General features: G+C 33.8%; 1 protein-coding gene across 1 annotated transcript in view; it reads left to right on the top strand.

Moving 5' to 3' along the window:
• The window catches only part of LOC148598487 (scavenger receptor cysteine-rich domain-containing protein DMBT1-like), a 53170-nt gene that overhangs the window by 5027 nt on the left and 25124 nt on the right, over positions 1 to 23019 (top strand). The window contains exons 6-32 of the mRNA XM_088562573.1: positions 99 to 262; positions 409 to 556; positions 977 to 1146; positions 1518 to 1668; positions 4159 to 4313; positions 5037 to 5184; positions 5718 to 5884; positions 6392 to 6551; positions 7543 to 7715; positions 8703 to 8859; positions 9336 to 9496; positions 9820 to 9967; positions 10233 to 10390; positions 10997 to 11144; positions 11607 to 11770; positions 13312 to 13459; positions 13742 to 13896; positions 14224 to 14371; positions 14627 to 14790; positions 15432 to 15579; positions 16413 to 16576; positions 17199 to 17349; positions 17633 to 17796; positions 18704 to 18851; positions 19531 to 19694; positions 20148 to 20292; positions 21304 to 21464. Coding sequence (XP_088418699.1) covers positions 99 to 262; positions 409 to 556; positions 977 to 1146; positions 1518 to 1668; positions 4159 to 4313; positions 5037 to 5184; positions 5718 to 5884; positions 6392 to 6551; positions 7543 to 7715; positions 8703 to 8859; positions 9336 to 9496; positions 9820 to 9967; positions 10233 to 10390; positions 10997 to 11144; positions 11607 to 11770; positions 13312 to 13459; positions 13742 to 13896; positions 14224 to 14371; positions 14627 to 14790; positions 15432 to 15579; positions 16413 to 16576; positions 17199 to 17349; positions 17633 to 17796; positions 18704 to 18851; positions 19531 to 19694; positions 20148 to 20292; positions 21304 to 21464 — 4232 coding nt within the window. The remainder of the gene's footprint in view (positions 1 to 98; positions 263 to 408; positions 557 to 976; positions 1147 to 1517; positions 1669 to 4158; positions 4314 to 5036; positions 5185 to 5717; positions 5885 to 6391; positions 6552 to 7542; positions 7716 to 8702; positions 8860 to 9335; positions 9497 to 9819; positions 9968 to 10232; positions 10391 to 10996; positions 11145 to 11606; positions 11771 to 13311; positions 13460 to 13741; positions 13897 to 14223; positions 14372 to 14626; positions 14791 to 15431; positions 15580 to 16412; positions 16577 to 17198; positions 17350 to 17632; positions 17797 to 18703; positions 18852 to 19530; positions 19695 to 20147; positions 20293 to 21303; positions 21465 to 23019) is intronic.

Below are 23019 nucleotides of genomic sequence, written 5' to 3'. Positions count from 1 at the left end.
GTAGGGTTTTACAAATAATCCTAAATTTTCTAATGGAATGCTTCATATGGAGATCTGTGAGAACAATGTTCAAAGAAATGATTTTCTCTTTTTTGCAGAACACCGAAAGTTTTCTCTAGTCAGAAGTTTGGCCTCGGTTTTGGGGATATTTGGATGAGTGGTGTGACATGTAATGGAAACGAAAAAGACATTAGCACGTGTTCATTTAATGGTTGGGGTAAAACAGTTTGTCACCATGGGAACGACGTTGGAATATCATGTGGTGAGTATATTGTCCTTAATAAGCAATTTTACTCCATTGCTTGGAATAAAGTAAGGTGACATTAATCAATTCCATACATAAAAAACACGAAACGTTATTATTAAATGGAATAGTAAGAAAAAGTAACCCACCTTGTATACTTTCAGCAACAAAGCTTCGCCTCGTAGGCGGCAAAACTCCAAACGAGGGCAGAGTTGAAGTTTATCACAATGGAACTTGGGGTTCAGTACGTGATGATATGTTTGATATAAGTGATGCACAGGTTGTGTGTAGGACATTGGGATTATCTACTGCGTACGTGTGTTTATATGTATTGTCAGTATCATAAATAAACATGGAAATGTAATTCGTAAGTAAAGAGCGTAAAAAAAACCTTTCTGGTTTGTCCATACATGAACTATTTCTTTTGTTTTAAGCATAGAATGCGAATGAATTCATGAATTTCTCTGATATATCCTTTTCTTTGAGTTGCTCTTTGAATATTGAATAGGAATTTTACTTCACTAGAACAGCAAGTAGATGTTCATATATATAATAAAATCTTTTAAATATGTAACAGCATTAGCTTAATCATTTTACACTACAAAATAAAGAATAATACACAAACAGGTCTGTTCATTGATGTTTGGCAAAAGTTATCTTTCCTTATTTGATTTCGTGTATTACGAAAACCAAAATATGTACGTTGTAAAAATAAAATGCTCTTCCCACTAGCTACCCAATTGTTCACAAGAAGAGTCCATTCGGAAGAAGCTCTAGCACTATGCCTGTTTTGATTGACGACCTAAAATGTAACGGCGATGAGACAGATGTAACAGCTTGTCACTTCCGAGGCTGGGGAATCTCTAATTGTGACTACACAGAGGTTGCTGCTATCACTTGTGGTAAATACTACTCTATATTAGTAACTAGACAGCAAATTTGCAGAATATGGAGATCTGATTTATTCAGTTGAATGGAAGGTTCCGAAATTTTAAAGCAAAAACAAGTAAGCCTTGATTACATGTACATATATATTAATGATTACATCCCATTTCGCCTTGGCTGTCAAATTCGTAACATTTAATTATTCCTATTTCGCCTTGATAAGATTTGGTGTGAACTAAGGCGAAATGGGAACTTGGGTAAACATCAATTAAGTGCTTGTTCAAAAAGGGTGAATATGACTGTATTAGACGGGGTACATGTTTATCATGTAAGTTTAAGATAAAAACTTTTATTCAACTCATAAGATTAACACAGTTTTATTTTACAGGACTAGACATAAGACTAAGCCAATCATTCTCCCAGGGGAAATCAGGACATGTAGAAGTTCTTCAAAATGGTGCTTGGGGCTCCATATGCATTGATGGATTCGACGATAACGACGCTGTGGTGGCTTGTAGAATGCTTGGTTACAGGACTGGGTATTTACTATTTTATGACACACACACGCACATATATATATATACAAACGTCTCAGAATGTGACTATTCTATTCGCTACACTGCTCCATCGAACCAAATTAATACAGGGAAGATAACGTAAACTTATAGAAGTCTTCAAAATTCCCAACGATGTTAGAACTGTCAAATTTGCGATGCAAATTCTTGGTCGTTCCCTCCGCGGAACTCGAACTCGTACCGCTGTGACATCTATAGCAACACCGCCTGCACAAAGTCCAGCGTCCTAGACCACTCGGCCAGCTAGATTATAATAAAATATAGCTTTCGCTGGCCGGGTCATTCCTCTTCGTAGGAATAATCTAGGCCTCTAACTTAGTGCACGATGTATGGTAGTACGGGACAGTTCATCTAGGTGTTATTATGTAGGATAGAGGATCAAATTAATGATGCATGTCACAACAAATCAATATAATACAAACTTCTCAGAATGTGACGACTCTATTCGCTACACTGTTCCATCGGATCAAATTGAAACAGGGAAGATAATGTGAACTTATAGAATGGTCTAAAAAATTTCCAACGATGTTAGGACTGTCAAATTTGCGATGCAAATTCTTGGTCGTTCCCTCCGCGGGACTCGAACTGCTGTGACATCTATAGCAACACCGCCTGCACAAAGTCCTGCGCCCAAGACCATTCGGCCAGCTAGGCTATATTAAAATATAGCTTTCGGTGGCTGGGTCATTCTTCCTCGTAGGATTAATCTAGGGCTGTAACTTAGTACACGATGTATGGTAGTACGGGACAGTTCATCTAGGCGTTATTATGTAGGATAGAGGATCAAATTAATGATGCATGTCACAACAAATCAATATTATACAAACGTTCAAGAATGTGACGACTCCATTCGCCACACTGCTCCATCGGACCAAATTGATATATGACTACAGCTATAAAAGTTATATAGCCTAGCTGGCTGAGTGGTCCCTGTATCAATTTGATCAATAAACATTCGTATTTGCACGGGAAATCCCTATCTTTAATTTTGCGTTGTTTGTTTTTTATTTCGTTTTATTTTTGGACCAAGTGTTCGATCCTTTATTTCAATTTTGTTTGTAAATTCCTGGGGCATGTTGCTGCACATACATGCATTTTCGAAGGAAATGATAGGGTAAACCAGGTTTCATAAAGTGCTAAACCTCCCGCTTCCATTACCGTTAATTATTTTAAGAATATTACATTATACAAGTTCAATCCAGGGTAGACGAAAGAGGAAAGAAAAACTATGGCGCGTTTAACAAATCAGTTTTCATTGCGCAGATGCATACACCGTTACGATCTACGAGTTCATGATGACCACCATAAAACGTTTGAGTGATGACTTCAATCTTGTAGCAACACAAACCTGTTCCAGAAGCCTAATTGCAAAAAGTCTAGCTATAGTGCAATACAAAAAGTCTGCGAAGAAAATATGAACAATAAATAAGTGAAAATAGAAGGAACTAAATTAAGTTAAATTATAAGTAAAACAAAGAAGACGTCAACTTCAACATAAGTCTTGAAGTTTGCTAAGAAGACGCGTCAAGTTCAAGATGAAAATAATGAGATATAAGGAAAGTATATGGAAAATAAACTGTAGATATATAAGGAAATCAATCATCTATTATCTGTTTGTCAGAACCAGAATATTTCTCAAAAAGATAAGGAAATCGGGAATAAAACTGTATGAGACGTATGTTTGTATAACCTCGGTCCTAAAACCTGTCTGTCAGGCAACCATGGCGCATTTATAGAAGTCTGAATATTGTAATTTCAATATGTAAGCAGGTATATGACTGCACAAAAGGGAAATTTAAAATTTAATATTAAAATCAAAATGGTCTAGTTTGTCATATATTACGCTCTGGAAGGAAGCGTAAATGGCTGTATTTTCAACTGGGACCTGCCTTTTTTTGAGAAATATTACTTGTGGGCAGAAAAGTATCAATATCCGGTTTTAGGCTTGTAAAATCGGGGACCTAAAAACGGTATAATGCAGCTTCATTTTCATGTACTTGGTAAATGCGATTGAGGACCACACCAGTCTAGGAAACATAAATTAGCTTCGATGATTAAATACAAATTGATTTGAGCTTTTTCTAAGATAGGGATGGTCAAAACATGGCACCCGAATGTTCACGAAAATTACGTTATCGATACCGGACAATTCGACCCAAAGACATTTTGGGCCATGACAACCCATGCACAGTTCTTAAAACCAAAGCTGGGCATTTCGGCCCAAATATATTTCAGACCATGACAATAGGAGAATGGAAAAGGACAATAAAATAACATAATTATGTTATTACACATTTTACCAATTACAAAAATTATGACAGGATTTAGGTGTTTGAATTCATATGATTTTTCGAGAGCGTTTAAGGTTTCACCTTCCTCATATTAAAAGTTAACATTTTGTTACATCCCTTTGACAATGATTTCAAGTACTGAAATTAATGGGTTTTTTTTCAGTGTCCATAACTTTTATGGACGACCATATAACCAAAATTATACCAAAATGTCAATGTATCACGTTGAATGCCTTGGTTTGGAGTCAGACATCCGGGATTGTCAGTATGATCTGCAGCCACTTGGTCATTGTAGCGGGACAGTAAACCTCAATTGCGGTAAGTATAAAGTTCAAAGTTTATTACGCAAGGAAATATTTCTCAAGTGAAATTCATGTAAATTAAGCTTCGCATGAAATTCACATGTACTTTAAAAATGAAAATTTGATTTTCACGTAAAATTAAATTAACGTATTTTTATCACATTTTTGACATGGAGTTTACGTAAAAATAATTTGCACTTCTAAATGTGATTAAGTTTAATGTCAGATTTTACGCATACATCTGCAGACGAAGTGCTTTTGTCTGTAAGAATTAGGCAGTGGGTAAACCATGGTGAAAAAAAAAAAAACAAAAAACAAAAAACAAAAAAACAAGTCTTTCTATGGAATCTTATTCTAAATGTTTTCTTAAATGCAGAAATGGCAGTTATTTCTTTGTAAGTGTCAGTAATTCGAGGTATATGAAGGGAACTGCAATTTCACCATCAACGTGAGACTACTCACTTTTCTCTTATCATCCCATTGTAACTTCTGCATCATCAGATATTTAAGCGTCGATCAAACTATCAATTCGTCGTCAATAGACCATAAACTATGTGCCAACATTGTCTTCTTTTTTTTTCTGAGCATGATCATGATTTTACCCGATTCTTACAGATTCCAACACTTTATGAAATATACATACATTTCGTACTATTCGTTCTCTATCATATAATCACTAACGGCATGCCTATGTCATGTTCACAATTTTATGGAGGAATTAAGTCATTCGCTATTTTAGACTCCCAGATTTTCCTATCTGGAGGGAAAACTTCCAATGAAGGAACGATCAATATCCTACACAACGGTCAGTGGGGGTCTGTCTGTAGTACGAGATTTGACACGAACGATGCAAGAGTTGTGTGTTCTATGCTTGGTTATGGATACAGGTATGGATGAAGGTTACAAAGAATTTTTTTTTTCAATTGTAATGTAAGTGGTATTCAGCAGCCATTAGGTTAATGCTAATGCTGGTGTCTTCAATGGTATTCGCCAGTCCAGTTGACAGATTTGTCTGGCCAGATTTTTATACTTGAGTATTTACCGACGTAATTCAAAAGTGCTGAAATACTGAGGGTTCATCCCTTGTATAAGACTTTATAAAATATCTTGATGCTGGTTTGGTTACACCTTTCGATGTTTTTGGTTTGAATACGTCTTCTTGTATGCAGTTCACTTTTTGATGCATTTGGTTGTAATTCCGTTGATGAGAGGAAACACTGTACAGCTATCTAAAGAAGTCATGTTTATTTATAGCGAGTATTGCATTTTATGTTCAATACTACCTATTAATGAATAATTTGTTTTAATCATATAAACGAGTGGTAAAGATTAAATGTAAATATTATCTAGTGTCAACAAATACGTACACAGTGTATAATTTGGTTTTCAAATGATTCCAGTCACAATTTATCTACTGTAGCACTCCTAAAGTCTACCTTAACTCTGACTTTGGAGAGTCCTCTGGCCCTGTATGGATGGATAGATTAGGATGTTCAGGAACAGAGGCAGATATAGCATTGTGCTCATTCTCTGGGTGGGGTAACACTAGATGTAGTCACAAACTTGATGCTGGAGTATCTTGTGGTGGTATGTTATGAACCTTTCCTTTTGACATTTCGAGGGTGTATTTTTTTTAATCTTGCAGCATTTGATTGGCTAGTTAAACGTTACATCAGTTACTTTGTTTATGAATTTGAAAAATTAGCCTTATTAAAATCAAGGGTAACCATTGTTAATTAGATATTGAAAACCTACATTAAGATCAAGAGATAAGATATACTAACAAAACAAATTAAGTGACCTACTCGGCCCATCCTGTCAGCAATCAAAAACAACAATCGGTATCCAGACACCAAACGAAAAGCACACCAAAAGACTGATTGTACATTATTAACAGTGCAATTTCCAAAAAAACTGTAAATATGGATCCCTAGACAGTCGTACTAGTTAAAGCTCAGATAGTTACACGTTCTTACTGAAAATGGGTTTAATACAGGATGTATAAATCAACACATGAGTTTTGTCGAGGTTTGATTGTACGCGTATTTAGCTAAGTTAAAGTTCCATTATAAATATAGACATTTTCAACTTTAGATTTGGGTTCAACCAACAGTATAGTACGTTTAGTCGGAGGCACTGCAACTGAAGGACGTCTAGAAGTTTTCTACAGTGGAAAATTTAGACCTGTCTGTAACTATTATTTTGGTGCATCAATTGCAAGACAAATGTGTAGGCTTTTGAACCTCGATGATACGTAAGTAGTATGGGCTGTCATGTTCAAGACTTCGAAACCGTAGTTTTTTCTAGAAAATATGCACTTACGTTAATTAACCTGACTGGTTGACTCATCTTGGGATTCTCCATTGCACAAGGTACAACTCACCTAATCTAGTAATGAATATTCATTTACAGATAAACAGCTAAACAAAACGATGATTTGTATTTAATACGGCGATGTCACTCCTCCGCCCTACATGTGACTAACTACTGAACAACGAATATTGTGGGATTCCATTTAAATACCAGTGAAGTGCGGGTGCTCATGTAGTTAGTGTATACCGTTAAATATAGTCCGTCCATAAATTAAAGTCCATTTCTTCATACTGTCCCGTCGAATTTGTCAATATTATATAATAAATGAATGAATGAAAGTATCATCCAAATCAAGTCGGTGACAGTTTATAGTTGCGTTTGACTACATATCATATCTGTCGACATAGCTACAGTGTACAGTTCTTGTATGAGGGAAACTTCCCATTCTATGATTAGGGATGGGGATTTTGAATGGCCAGGAAGGAGAAAAAAGTTTTTAAAGTTTGTATTTATATGGAAAATTTAAATTTTTTTTTTTAAATATACAATATATTTGTTAATGCAAATATTTGATAAAGGAAAATGCAAGGGGGATTCTATGGGTGGATTTTTTTATGGAGAACGGCGAATTTTCTATGAGGAATGGGGAAATGGTAAATTGTGTACTTGGAAAATTAATTCCATTCAAGAGCTGTAACCACACACTTGCATAGACTGACCACGAACCGCATTATCTTGATAAATAATCCTGTACTTATTTCATCATACACTCTTAAATTCATTTCAAAATATGGTTTTGTAATGGTTTACTGTGACATTTTCTACAAATACACTACATTAGATGCGACATGACATGATCCGGTTTACATTTCTAGAGGATTATTTATTCAAATTTGATAACAATTAGATCATCTAACAATTTCATTAAACAGGCATGCGTCATATTATCCAACTACGAAGTTTGGAGTTGTTCGTGAGACCATGTTGGAAATGCACAGTTGCCCAACCAATATGTACACACCCAGGCAATGTTCCTTGCGGTACAACTATTATTCCCGCTGTAGAAGTACTTATTACAGAAGCTACCAACTCGCTTTACGGTGTGGTGTGTATTTTTATTGTATTTATTATCTTTTTGTGAAATGAATAAAGTATATTAACACCATATTTTTAAATAATTTTGAATACCAGTAATATTGCATGTACTCTATTCTACAGTAACTATTGTACATATTATTTAATGATAACCTTGTACGGTGTTTAATTACCGTAAATCACACTTACGGGGATATTAAAGTTTTAAAAGTTGCATACAATAACAAAGGTATTAAGCTTTGAGACAGAAATAACAAAGTATGCTAGAAGCTAAAATCAAACGAACAATTATAAAAATTCCACATCAAACTACATGTATAGCTACAACTACAGATGAGATAAATTCTAAACTCACAGGAAAACTATCAGAAGAGTCGGCTCTAGGACAGTTCTAAAAGTGTCATAGAACAATTCTAGAAGCAGCTTTTATGACAGATCTACTAGCAGAACCGACTCTACGAGCTAGAACATTTCTACTACTAGTAAAACCGGCTCTGCTATAACTGTCAGAAGAGCTGGCTCTGGAACTGTCCGAGAATTGTTCTAAATTTGGCATAGATCCGCTCTTCTGACAGTTCTAGGACAGTTTTGTGAGAGGTTAGAACTGATCTCATTTGTATGCAGAAGTACCCTTCTCTGTTATTATAAAAATAGTACAATTTTCTTTAATGTTGCGAACACCGGTATGCTGTACACGTGTTTCAATGAGTAACTGATCACCAGCAGCATTATAACCTAATATTAATACATAGGAATATCTAAATAAAAAAATGACAATTAATTCCATATAAGAAGAACTTAAAACCAAAATTATCCAAAATAGAAATCCAAATACAGCACGGAGAAATTCTACCAAAAACATTCAATTGTCTCATGTGGATATCTAAAAACGAAACCGATAACACTTAATTCACGTTTGGTACAAATAAACGGTACATATATTTCGGAAAATTACTAACATTACAACTGTTCTTAATTAAATTCATGATATTTGAAGGATCTAGTGACCAGGATACCCGATTAGTCAACAATACAACACCATACAGCGGTATTGTAGAGGTTAAATACAACAATATTTGGGGTCATGTTTGTGATAGTACTGCGGATTCTAAAATGGCGCAGGTGGTCTGTAGAAGTCTTGGTTATACATCTGAGTAAGTTACTCATACTAAATGATATTATAAATGGCCTTATATTCTGTAACACAAGCTCACAATTAGTCATTTACTTATTGTAGTTACTTTATGTTCTTTGTTGTGTATGTCTGTTTTCCATGTCTGGTCTTTGTCCCTGGATTACATTCTTTTGATTACCGCCATAAACATGGTTCCCTTGATTATTCTTACATATTTTCCACGTATCAGGCTACTAATTATATAAACGATGTTCGTGTACTGGAAGTATTTAAAGCTGGCATTGTACGAAAAAAAAAAAAACACACACAAAATAATAAACCACCGGGATTTGGGATACTTTAAGAAATATTGGTCAATAGAAAAGTCTAGGACTAGGACTTTACATACATTTCATTCACGGGAAATCTCGAAGTTAAATTCAAATTGTAATGTTGTTTGTCAAATTTTGTCCAAGATGAAATACTATTTTGAAGTTTACAGTATGTATCATCTAGGTTTGCTGATATCTACAAAATTAAACAAGAGACTAAACTAAAAAATAACCAGTTTATGTACAACGTCCGGTGTAATGGCAATGAGCAAAATCTTCAGAGCTGTAGCAGGTCGTTCGGTCCGAGAGTCTGTACTGACAAAACTTACGTAGCAGTGTCATGTGGTAAGTGTTAATTCGTAGATTCACTTGCTTAGTTGTAAATTAGTATTTTAGCTTTGAAATCTATTAAGTTATCATCTAAAATATTTATGTTAATAGATATGAAAGACAGATTCGGTTTCGGATGTGTTTAGGATATTGCTTCCAAATAGTCATTTAATTGAACTACATTTGTGATTATGTCAAGTAAATGTTTACGAGGTATTCTTGCTTTAGGCACATACTGTTACTGATGCGCAGCTCACTGTTCACTTGACATGGTTTTAAAAGCACAGGCCAAAATAGTGATATTTTTAATTGTAAAAAATGAATATTTATTCCAACAGAAACAAGACTTAGGCTTGTTGGAGGTACAAGTGTTGCTAATGGACAACTTGAAGTTCACTATAATGGGCAGTGGGGTACAATGTGTTATGACACATTTGAAAAGACGGAAGCAAAAGTTGTTTGTCGAATGCTGGGGTTTGAAGGGAGGTAAGTTAATTTTAATTTTTTAATTGCTGATTTTTCTCACTTAATAAAAAAAATAATAGCAGTGTTGGAAATACTTATATATTATGTATAGAGCATCGATTTAAATTGTTTTTTAGCCAAAAAAAAAAAAAAAAAAATTCTACAGAAAAATGTATTAATACAGTTAAGTAAGCTTGGTGCATGCAATATCATGTTTTGTGAAATATTTAATAGAGATATTGTATGCAATGAGCTGCCATTATTGTATATAATTGTCTTGTTTAAGAAATGCCGAGGTTAAAAACTACGGACTGTCGTCAGTTATACCAATGATTAAAGACGATCTCCACTGTACTGGTACAGAACATGATATCTCGCTGTGTAATTATAAAGGACGAAATCCGTCATCATGTTCATCGAATCATGCTGTTGGTGTTGAATGCCGTAAGTACATGGGATACAATCCAACATAATTTGTACTAAATTCTTATTAAGTTGCAAATTGCACCCAATCGATTATACACCATTAGAAACCCGTTGATCTGGCGCCAGAGATATACCTCTATTCACGAGTATAGTTTCTTGACTTCAATATTAATGATGATTTGGTGCTTTTCCTGTTCTTAGGTTAGTTACGTTTCCTTTCTGAAGGTTGCCTTCAGGTTCGTCTATTTTTTTTTCATTTAAATAGTTTGTTGCGTTTTAAGTTAGTATTTTTTGTTATTGTCCATTATTACACCAGTCTTACTTGTACCTTATAATAATTTCAATGCAAATATTCAAAGTCTAAAAGAAAAAAAAAAAGCAAACTAACAAACACACAATATATAGCCTATTACAAGATGTCAAATTAACAAAGGCGATAATGTGCATACATGGGTGAAATAGACAATGAACAAACACAGAGCTTATTTTGGTAAATATGTATCACAATATAAATATAAGTGACAGGCGTTAGATCTTCCTCAATAGGACTATTCGAACACCTTTAAAACAATTATAGAATTAAATTAATTTAATGCAATATTTCATTATTTTCCATAACGACAGAGGTTCCAGTCCGACTGGTCGGAGGAGATAGACCTAGTGAAGGAGTTGTAGAGCTATTACATAACGGTGAATGGGGACGAGTATGTAATACCAGCATTGACCACAACGATGCTGTTGTTATCTGTAGATCAATGGGATACAACTATGCGTAATATATTTTTGTTACTATCTTAAACATTTTAAACCGCATTTAAATTATGAAAAAAAAGTCTTTTTGTGGTGTTCTGATAATGTTGATATACCCCGCCTTTAAAGCTGGTAGTATATAGTAATCATGGTGATAGTGGTAACTGTTTGTTCGTCCGTCAGTTTGTCCGTGCGTTCGATCGCACTTTTTTCGTTGCAGTTTTTCTAACAACTACTTCAACCAGCACTTGATATTTTAATTACAGCTTAGGTATTGTTTTTTTTTTGGATGGGGAGCACGAGTGTATTTTATTGAACTTTACTCAGAGTTCTATAGTTTCAATCGTTTAAAAATTTTAAATTATGTTTTTCAGAAATCTACATCTTACATCATTTGTACCACAATAAATTAATGAGCACAAGTATGTGTCTAGGGCATATTCTTCGTATTGATTGTCATGTTTTTTCTACAAATCTATAACAGGACACCCGAATTTATTCAACTACAAAATGTTTCGACGACTACTGTTCCCGTTGTAGTAGATGAAATAAAGTGTAATGGAACAGAGACATCTATTGGAAATTGTAACCTGCTTGGTTGGAAAAATACCACCTGTTCTGACTCTAATACTGTTGCTATAACTTGCAGTAAAGTATCAATTTCGTTACATTGGTCGATGCCTTATGTTTGTTTTTAACAGCAATTGAATATATTACTATTTATCTAGCATCACATTTCGTGAACTAAGTAAAAAAATATTTAAGCTGTAATTGACGAATACACTAGTTTTTCTTATTTATACCACGAACGGGTCGGTAATTGGTCATATAATTCTAAGGCTATTCCTAGACCACCTCATTAATTTTGCTTGTATTAGAAGGTACAAATCAAATCAGTCTTAATGATTTCTAATATGAGTATACCTGATATTACCATTAACTTCATTAATCAAACAATTCCAATTGTTGACACTCATAACACTGATGTGTAACATTTAATCACAATTGCAAATGGAATACTCACATTGACAACACCATAAAAAAGAGCTATGAAACATATAAACGTGATGCGAAAGCTTAAATACAAATGTAGCGATACTTTAGAAAACCGTTACCTAGTTTACATATATACGGCCAATTTTAGAATATGCATGTGAAGTATGGGACTACTGTGGTGTAAGTTTATGCGAATAAGTTAGAAAACTTAAAGTTGCTAGAATTGTAACTGGATTACCTATTTTTACCAAGATAGATCTAATCTACCGCGAAACTGGATGGGAAACATTAAAATCTAGACGGTGAGAAGAAAACTCCAAATCATATATACACTTAACCAAATTGCACCTCAATTTCTATGTGATTTTCATCCTCAAACAATTCAAAATACTACTAAATATCCCCGAAGAAGCGGTCCAGATATTATATTGCCCTTCTGAAAACTTTCTATAACGGCAGAACCAATTATTCCCTCTACGATAAGACATAGATCAATCAACAAGAGATTTGGCTTCGTTATCAAAATTCAAAGCAAACTAAAACGTAAAGTAAAAACCAATATCACCAAGTACTATGCTTTTTAACCCAGACGACTTAATATTGTTCTAACACAAATGAGAGACGGAGCATCATTTCTTAACTATGACCTTCATAGAGTAAACATTGTTGGTAATCCAACTTGTAGATGTCGATTTAAAGTAGAAACTCAATACCACTATTTTTTCGAATGTAGTTTATACATTCTCTTAAGACAGAAATTGATGAATGATCTTGCATGGTTACCGGGAAATTGCCAATTAATATAGAACTATTTTCATATGGGCATGAGTATCTATCCAACGAATAAAACGTTTTATTATTGAAGTCTATTTTTGAATATATACTAAATTCAAAGAGATTAGTTGTTGCTTAAGTTTCTATTACTTCCGTTGAACAGACACACCATGACACAAAAGCACACGTCTCATTTTGTTTATCCTTTCTCTTCCATATTAAACCTTTTACATCTTTTTCTCCATTTCTTCACCTGTAATTTTCAAAAGATATATTTCTGTACGCGCATACTCATAAGTTTATTGCATATTTCTTTAACGAGGAAATTACTTCATAAGTAAGATATACTTGTGTCTTATCTCTTTTGTACGTTATTCGACAAATAAAATGTTTAAACTAAGCTACAAATCATTTTGTAGCAACAAACGTAAAGTTAGTCGGAGGTAGATACCATAACGAGGGTCGTATTGAAATACAGCACCAACATGGATGGGGATCGGTTTGCAGTAATGGGTTTGATCTCAAGGAAGGACGAGTCATTTGTTCAATGCTTGGTTACAATAATCCGTAAGCCTTTTTGAGTGTTGTTCTTATGGAAGAAATGTAGATAATGCTATTCCCTAAACTTGTTTAAAGACAAATAACTCCCTCAAATTGTTTTAAAAGAACATGAGAAATGATTAACAGTAAAAAATCACAAGACCACTTTCAAAATCCCTTTCTCATCTTTTTTTCCGTATTAATCTAAGACCAAAGTATATCTTCTCACTTTATTGTAATCGCAATCATTTTCGGATTTTCAAAACTGATGTAAAGTTTTAGTTTGGTTGTATTATATATGTTTTGTAGGTATCCAGAAATTTGCACAGATTCTTGCTTTGGCTCTGATGACTCCAGTACGAATATGTATACAGTAAACTGTAATAGTGATGTAGCTGATATAGCACAATGTATTTCTAACTGGCAAGACACAAACTGTTCAAGTAACGTTGGAATACGATGCAGTAAGCCCTTTTTTTTAAATTTTGTCCCTTTTTGTGACGTTAATCTTTTCACAGTTCATGTCAAAATGTACGGCATTTTCATCTTTGATAGATAAAGATTTATTTTATCACTGGCAGATCTAGAAAACTGCAATGAGTATGAATATTTGTGTAACTTTAAGAAAATAAAGATTTTGTACTGTTGAAACTTAACGTTTGTAACACGAGTGTTTATGTTGTTATGATTCTATAAAACTTGGTTGTCTGTACACATCATAATTTCCTACTTTGCAATAATGAATATGCTTTTACGAAAGAAATAAATAATGTTTTTTTTTTTTATTTAAGGAACACATATCAGACTTACAAATGGAGCTAATCCATCAGAGGGTCGTCTTGAGATACTACACAATAATAAATGGGGTACTGTATGTGCAGAGGATTTCGACGAATCGGACGCCAGCGTTGTTTGTCATATGCTTGGATTCGACAATAAGTAAGAAATAGTAGATTATTTGCTTAATGTGATTTATTTCATGATTCATTGCAGGAGAAAAGGATAACTTAACCTATTTTACAGTGTAATATTTGCAACTTTAAGGGAAATAAAGTATATGCATTTTACACTTTCAATCTTTTACTATGTCAATGATTCGTTTATTAATTGCGTTGGTTTACGATATAATCAACGAAGAAACGTCCATACATCGAAAGACATACAACAAAAATCGTTTTATTTCAATCTAAACAGACACCCTACAATAATAACGGATGGCAGATTTTTACCTGGCCAGGGATCTATATGGCTGAATAATGTCCAGTGCTGGGGAACCGAGGAGGATATTGCTGAGTGTGAATTCAATCAATGGGGACAGAACAATTGTAGTCACTCACAAGATGTTGGAATTTCATGTGGTAATTAAATTATACATGAGCGGTCATCTATAATTTGGTTGACAGAAACAGAGGATTTCTCGTTGAGATTTTCATATGGGGAATAATTTTTTTGGGCAGCGTATGAGACGCATTTTTTTATATCCTTGTTCTAAAATCCTGTTTTTATGCAAAAATGGCACAATAAGAAAACAGATTAGTCGCTACTTGCTCTGAATATCATAACAATAGAGAAATGTAAACATCATATGCAGGGGACGATGGTATATTGCAGAAAAGAAAATCTATAATTTTCACGTTTGTCATATATTTTTGTACTGCGTTGACTACCGTCGTCAAATTCGAGGTTATCTCACTCGTGGTTATAAGTTACAAGTGTAGTATATGTAACTACTTGCTTTAAAGATCTTATTGTTCAATCAGTTCCATAACACTTGTGCTAACACTGGAAAGAAGATGAATAATCTTCCCCAGTACACTTAATTGTTTTCCATGCTGTTGATATTGAAGGATCTAGAAATTTTTCAACATATATTTTAAGGTAAAGCGTTAATCATATTAACAAAACAAACCAACAGTTTTCTTTTTCTGGATTCTGTGCAGCTTTACAATTATTTCTGACCTGATACATTTTTAGCAATTTCTCAATTTGTTATCTCCAGGTATCGGTGTTAGACTTGTGAATGGATCGGCGTATAATGAAGGTACAGTGGAAATATTCCACAATAGCGAGTGGGGTGCGTTATGTGACGAAGACTTCGGAGAACAGGAGGGTATAGTTATATGCAGAATGCTAGGACTTGATACGGCGTAAGTCGGTCTTCAATTATCGGAAATTATTAATGGATTTTGAAAACATTCTCTATTTGAAAGAATTTAGAATAAAAATGCACACAAGAAAACAAAGTTCAATTGTCTGGATAATAAAACGATGAATCATAAAACAACCTGTTTTATTGTGCCACAATTAACATCCGTACATGTTTTCCTATTGCATACAATTATCGACAGTACAGAATTTACGCAAGTGTCCGCTAAAATGCCGACGCATCAACACAGACGGACAATTTATAAAATGATATCATGGATATCAAAATAAAAATACATGAAATAAATGGGAAACAGAGAGACAAAACGGAATAAAAAGAGAACGAGACATCACACAAAAATAAAGCACATACAGTCTGAAGGGCCTCAAAAAAAGGAATGGCGTTGTCATCATTTGGTCAATTTCACAAAAAGTCGCTCGTGTAAATGTATTATTAGTTTTGACGTTATAATGTATTTTCTGTTATGAAGTCCCATATAATTACCATTTTTTTGCATATGAATATTGTATTGATTGGCGACTAGAATCCGAGTGGCAGAAATATTCGCACTATTTAACATGATGATCGGAACTTCATTGTTTGTCTGTAAAAGTCATATAAAGAGCGATGTTGAATATCTGATCGTATACCGTAAGATCGCAAATGATATAAAAACTTTGTTATTTGGTATTCTATAATTAAGCCAAAATTTGCTCACAAACTAAAAGAGATAAATATTGTTTAAATTTATTTTCATATCGCCAGAGTGGTAGAAATATGTTTTATAATAAATTTAATGAATAAATGTTATGAGACATGTATTTTTCATTAAAGGAATGTTACTATCGTATCCTCGTCAAATTACGGACTTGAGACAAATCAGGTCAAAATTGAAAGTTTAAATTGTACTGGTGATGAACTCCACATGGCAGCATGTCATTTTACTGGGTGGGGACATGCCAACTGCAAAAAAGAACATGCTGTTGGAGTTATTTGCGGTTTGTATGCATGAAATATATTCTTGCAATTTTGAAAGGCTCATAGATTCTCTTATTGTTGAATCGTTGTGCAGTTATTAATTGATACATAGGAAGTTATGTCATATTGCATCAGTTTATGTATGTATTTAAAAAGTTATACTAAGTATACATTTATGAATGTATGACTTGTATAAATATAGCAATACAGATGTTAACAAATAAACATTTTATTTGTTGTGGTTCTGGTAAAGCAATTTTATCTGTTAGTATAAACTATGACGATTTTTCGGTCGACATTTCAATAACCAGCGTGGTTTGTGATACGTAGATTTAATTTAAGAATATTTTGAAACTTAATAAACCGAAAACCTATGATCTTTATTTAACATTTTAATTTAATTTGACTATACTTCCACACAAACAGTCGTTTTTAGAGGAGATTCATTCTAGTATTTCACAAAAGAAATTTAGCGTTGAAATGTATGTTTTCTGAATTCCTGGATGATCAAATCTGCAACTGTTTGTTGGGTACCTATCATCTAATAAGAAGTTGAATAAAAATTTAAGTTCCATGACTACTAAGTATCCCTCGAAGGTTAAAAAGGATCTGTATTTTCCGAATATTTTTTTTTCTAATTAGGTGGAACTCAGATGAGACTTGTTAATGGAGGCAGACCATCTGAAGGTAGATTAGAAGTTCTACACAACAATGTATGGGGAACGATCTGCGATAGAAACTTTGATTTTACCGACGCTGCGACTGTGTGTAAAATACTTGGATACAACACAAGGTCGGGATTGTTTTTTTATTGCTTTTTTTTCTATTTCGATATTTTTGTTATTGATTACTTCTTGTATACAATTTATTTATTGATCCCGATCATCTTATGTATTTAAGATTAATACTGCCGATAAGAGGTTGCCTCATGAAACACAAGTGTACATCATACTTGCTCCCGAATTCAACGCAGTTATGTTATCACTTTTTCGTACGTCGTAAGGACGACTCTCCTGGTCTGTGTTTATTACATAAGTACAGCAGGTATTGATATTTTCGGATCTTGCATTTTCTAGCTTTCCCCAGTTTTTGAGAGGAGCATATTTTGGAGAAGGTGCAGGAAGGGTTTGGTTAGAGGATCTGTCATGTAATGGTACTGAGGATGATATCGGAAAATGTGTCTCTTCTGGTTGGGGCCTGTCTCAATGTGGCCATTCAAGAGACGTTTCTGTAACTTGTGGTATGTTGGCCATAAAGTAATAGATAACCAGTCTTTATCGTTTCATTTGGACGTATGTAAATTTCATAAGTTTATAAGCAGGACGAGAATTACATAAGTATTAGAAACTCATGAGTGAAATTTATAGTCAAGTGATTTTCATTTTAAACCATACTTGATGGTTTTTATATACATCTATATAAAATCGAATTTCCTACATACAATAGGCAATGATAAGACAAATAGACGAAACTTACCGATCATCTTAAATGCATGGTCACTTTTCTGGTTAAAATAAAATAGAATAAAACAAGATGCAATATTGAAAGATAAAAACATTTGTCTAATTATCGTTTCTGAGAATTATTAGTGTCCCAAACAAAGAAAGTCATATTTTTTTAACATTACCATGACATCAAGATCAATTTTTAATTCTTATTTAATGGCATGTACAACTTGATTCTTTGTCAAATATAACCGAAGTTTTAGGTTTAAGTTTGCATTTTTGTTTTTTACTCTGCTTTTGTTATATGGACAATTGCTTTTGTACATATGCGTCTACTCTATTGTTTACTCTTTCCTAAATATCTAAAAAAAACATACTATCTTTATATTGAATAGTGATGAGTAAAAGAACATCAATCCATTTAAATTAAAAAAATGTACACTTATCAAAATGTGTATATCCTTTTGGTTGAACTTTGTAAATTTTTGGGTTTTTTGTCACTATAAAAAATACAGGTAGGTTTTTCAAAAGATATTTGGAACAGACTATAGAATTTTCATCACCTAATAATGTGAACAAAGTATATTGTAATTGCAATAATAGCAATGTCAAAACCCGAAGTTGCAAATTTATTTGATAAGTCTGGTCATACACAGTGGATAGTTTCAAATGTGATGTATTTTAATCTTTCAATTATTTCAGAAACTATGTTAACCCTAGTTGGTGGTACTAAACCGTCCAATGGGAGAGTAGAGATATTCCACAATGGTGAATGGGGAACACTGTGTGATAGTTCCTTTAATGAGGGTGATGCCACGGTCCTATGTACGATGCTTGGCTATAATAACACGTATGCACTAACATAATGTTTGCAATAGTTTTATACAGGAACTCATGATCCTACATTTTTGTATATTTCAGTGACAAAGCAATACCGGGAAATATACGACTTACATTGTATTTTGTCCTACTCTTTTTATATCTTACTCGTTTTATATCTTAAGGAAAGTCGATGATCTGTAATCTGTTTTCGTGGTTCTAGACAACGTTTTTCATTTTTTTGTAGCATCAGATTACATGTAGAAAGAAAAGTGATGACATCATTTTAAAGTTGGAATTTCATTTCCTTGTAAATGATTTTGAACTTGGAAAATTACACGTTTTTGTCTTTGGCAAATTTGATGAAGAAACTAGTACATGAGTTGGCTTACCATAGCTGAAGCAGGCATGAACTCCTGGCGGTGGATGTTTGAGCACTGCAAATTGTTTTGCAATGGCATTTTATCAAAAAAGGGGCAATTATCATTTTTAAATTCACGAATGACCGTCCTTTCAATCATATCTTTGTTATCGTTCAGCTTAAGACAAAACATTTCAGGAAAGTGGAATGTCGAAAAATACTCTTTCTGTGATCCCCATAAATTGGATTAATTTTGATAAAATTTCATTTCAATTAATTGTATAATTTTGCTATCGTTTATTGATTCAGTTTGTTTCATTCATGTAGTTGTATGTGTTGTTTCATACAGGGATGCTGTCATTATGAAAACACCAGCTATTGCACCTGGGACTGGAAAAATCTTCATGGAAAATCTAAATTGTAAAGGAACTGAAAGTGATGTTGAATTCTGTGGCTTTAGGAACTGGGAGAACAGACACTGTACTCATGGCAATGACATTGGAATAGACTGTTGTGAGTTTGCGTAAAGTGAAATTACCGTTTACCTTTACATTGCACATATTATACCCCAACTCAACGAATTGCTAGTATATTGGAATCATCTTAATTACAACGCAATTATCTTGGCTGGCAATAGATGGATTGATTTCAAATGTTATATATGATATGTATATATCTATTGGGTATATATTGCATGCGATTTTGGATGCTGTCCCGTATCAAATTTCTGCACGAAGCAGGTATATCATTCTGATGTTACCCACTGTCTTCCTGTGGGGTTTGCTTTAAAAGATCACTTCGCTGTTAGTTATCCTGTTTTCTTTGGTTTGTATAGATCTGTTTATAAGGTTTTGTGCTTTGATACAAATAAGAAAATGTATAGTCACATAAATAATAGCTTGAATTTGGTAGAATTGATATCTTATCTCATAATAAACTTTTCATTCTAATGTGTAACTGTTTTAGCAACACAAGTAAAGCTTCAGGGCGGACGCGGGCCGTTTGAAGGCACTGTTGAAGTGTACCATTCCGGACAATGGGGCGAAATCTGTCCGACAGAATTTGACATGGATGACGCAAAGGTCATATGCAAAATGCTTGGTTATACAAGGTAAGGCTGCGAACCATCAGTAGTTTGCGAGATGCGTAATATGTTTTATCCTATTTCACCCATTCAATTGCCATAAATGCTCGCGTTAAAAAGTTCTAAAAGAGATGAACCGGATAAAAATCTTTTATTTCAGCATACATACACTCGTCTTTTGATATAGTATATCGCTATCTGTCTGTCCAAGTGACTAAACCTTAGTTATTTATAACCCACTTACATTAAGGTGGTCTATAGGATTCATATTGTCCGTCCGTTCATCCGCCAAAATTTCGTCGTAATTATTTGCCCAACCTATAGATTGAGTGATGTCAAATTTGTTATGTGGTTTAATATAGTAGGACATACGTTGAAGCGGTTTTTGTGGCTGTCCGATATCAACTTACTGTTGTTAAACATTGCAATTAATTGTCCACGATATGGAACGAGAGGGATATACTAAGCATGAAAACGCTCTTTTGCCACCGGTCTATCCGTCCATTCGGAAACACGTCTGATAATCTGTTTTGCTTATTGAAAAATTATTCAAAGTATTTAATTGATTATAAAAGAGGGGTTTAACGCTACCATTTGCTCATATTTGCACAAATTGATGTTCAAAACTAGCAAATTCCAAACTCTTGAATCCTCTGATTGTGCTGTCGATAATAAATAACAAGTGACAACAGGGCATAATCAAGGGTATTTAGACATAGAGCAAATTATTTCCTAATTATAAGGTTTATCTTGTTTATTAAATATACACATATAGTCTTCTTTATTTACGAGGTTTGTTGTTTGCCGTTTTTTGTTTGTTTGTTTGTTTGTCTCATTGAGGATTACGCGTTTCATCTGCGCTATTTGATTATACAGTTGTAAAGATATTATTCCTATATATTTTTTTTACTCATAGCTAATCTGATTCAAAAATATTCAAATTCAATTTAACATATATATTTATATTTATATATACATATATACCAGTTATAAAGTTGTAAGATAAACAAAATGAAATGTCGTCTTTTTAATTAACAGCTCACCACAGATATTTACAAATGAAACATTTACAAATGGTTCTCGTGTAGCATGGCTTGATAAACTGAATTGCAAAGGGGATGAAACGGACATTGCCCTGTGCGAATCAGATGGATGGGGAATTAAGAATTGTTCTCAGCAAAGAGTGTCTTTATTTTGTGGTAAGTAAGTTACTTACAGTCATAATCTCACCGGATACATACAACATCATCGATTTTACCACAATACAGCACTGTAAGAGGCAAGCTGATGTAAATTAAAACAAGATTTGTATAGCCATTTATAAAAGAGGGGTTTAACGCTACCAGTTGCTCATATTTGCACAAATTGATGTTCGAAACTAACAAAATTCCATGAAATATGAATGTGGTTTCCAAACCCTGGAATCCTCTGGTTGTGCTGTCGATGATAAATAACAAGTGACAACAGGGCATAATATACAGTTATTAAATGGGTTGGATGCAATAGACCAGAATATTTGTCCTGAGGTACTGAGAATGATCAATTGTTCTATTGCACGAGGCCAACGATCATTCTCAGTACCAAAGGACAAATGTTCTGATTTATTGCATCCAAACCCATTTAATAACTGTTTTATTTCCTAATTTGTCTATGAGATATAGTAAAGAGTAATCAAGGGAACCAAGGTTATAGCGGTAATCAAAAGAATGTAATCCAGGTACAAAGACCAGACATGGAAAACAGACATACACAACAAAGAACATAAAGTAACTAAAATCATACATACAAAGTAACAAAAGTAAATGAGCAACTCGGACTCCACAAAAAACTGGGAGCATGGACCAGGTGCACCGGTAGGGTAAGCGTCCGCTTGGAATGGAAATGGGGAATATGTCAAAGAGACAATCATTCGACCAGGAATAGGAAATTGCCCGCACCATGTTCACGCATTGGCAGACGAGAGTCACATCCACGTTTTTACACACGAGTTTTTTGTGTGTAAATTCCAATTCAATGAAGCGCTTAAAAAGGTTCAACCAATCAAAAGGCTTAGATAAAGGTCATTATCGGGTCAGTGCAATAGACTCCTCATGGAGACATCGACAGTGCAATAGATCGCCTTGTCCTGAATAAATTTTGAAAATAGAGAAAAAATATTTGTATATTTAATAAACAAGATAAAACTTTATAATTAGGTAATAATCAAGGGTATTTAGACATAAAGCAAAATAGTGCATAGTGTAGACAATGTAGATTGAGACAAACATGACTTACACATAAATGTAAATGATAGACATACAGAAAACTTAAAAATAATTTAGCATCATGGCTTTTACACTCGAATCATGTTTCAATGAATGGAAAAACCGCCGCAATGATTGCACGTCTCCAATGTTAGGGACTAAAAACCTAAAATGGTAGATATTTTAGTGATTATTCGAGGCAACACTACAATCATATACCTGGAGAATATATGTAGGAAGTATATCGCGATATTCATAATAAAGTAACTTTGGAATTTTGCGAAAACGTATGCTTTAAAAGAAGATAAAAAGGGTTCTTCAAAGGTGGTATACAATATGGGGAGCTGATATAAGTTGAATGCGCAATATGTCGCATGCATAAATGGAAGAATATGAACATATTATCAGTATTCTCTATGAAATGAGTGTTACAGTAGTTCAAGAGCAATGAAGGGAACAAAGATTCTAGCGGAAATTAAAAGAATGTAATCCAGGGACAAAGACCAGACAT

This window comes from Perna viridis, chromosome 14, assembly GCF_037379345.1.
Source record: "Perna viridis isolate PV_CMFRI_1.1 ecotype Kerala chromosome 14, ASM3737934v1, whole genome shotgun sequence".
Taxonomy (NCBI): domain Eukaryota; kingdom Metazoa; phylum Mollusca; class Bivalvia; order Mytilida; family Mytilidae; genus Perna; species Perna viridis.
The sequence above is the reverse complement of the archived record's forward strand: the minus strand, read 5'-3'. Positions and strand labels throughout refer to the sequence as shown.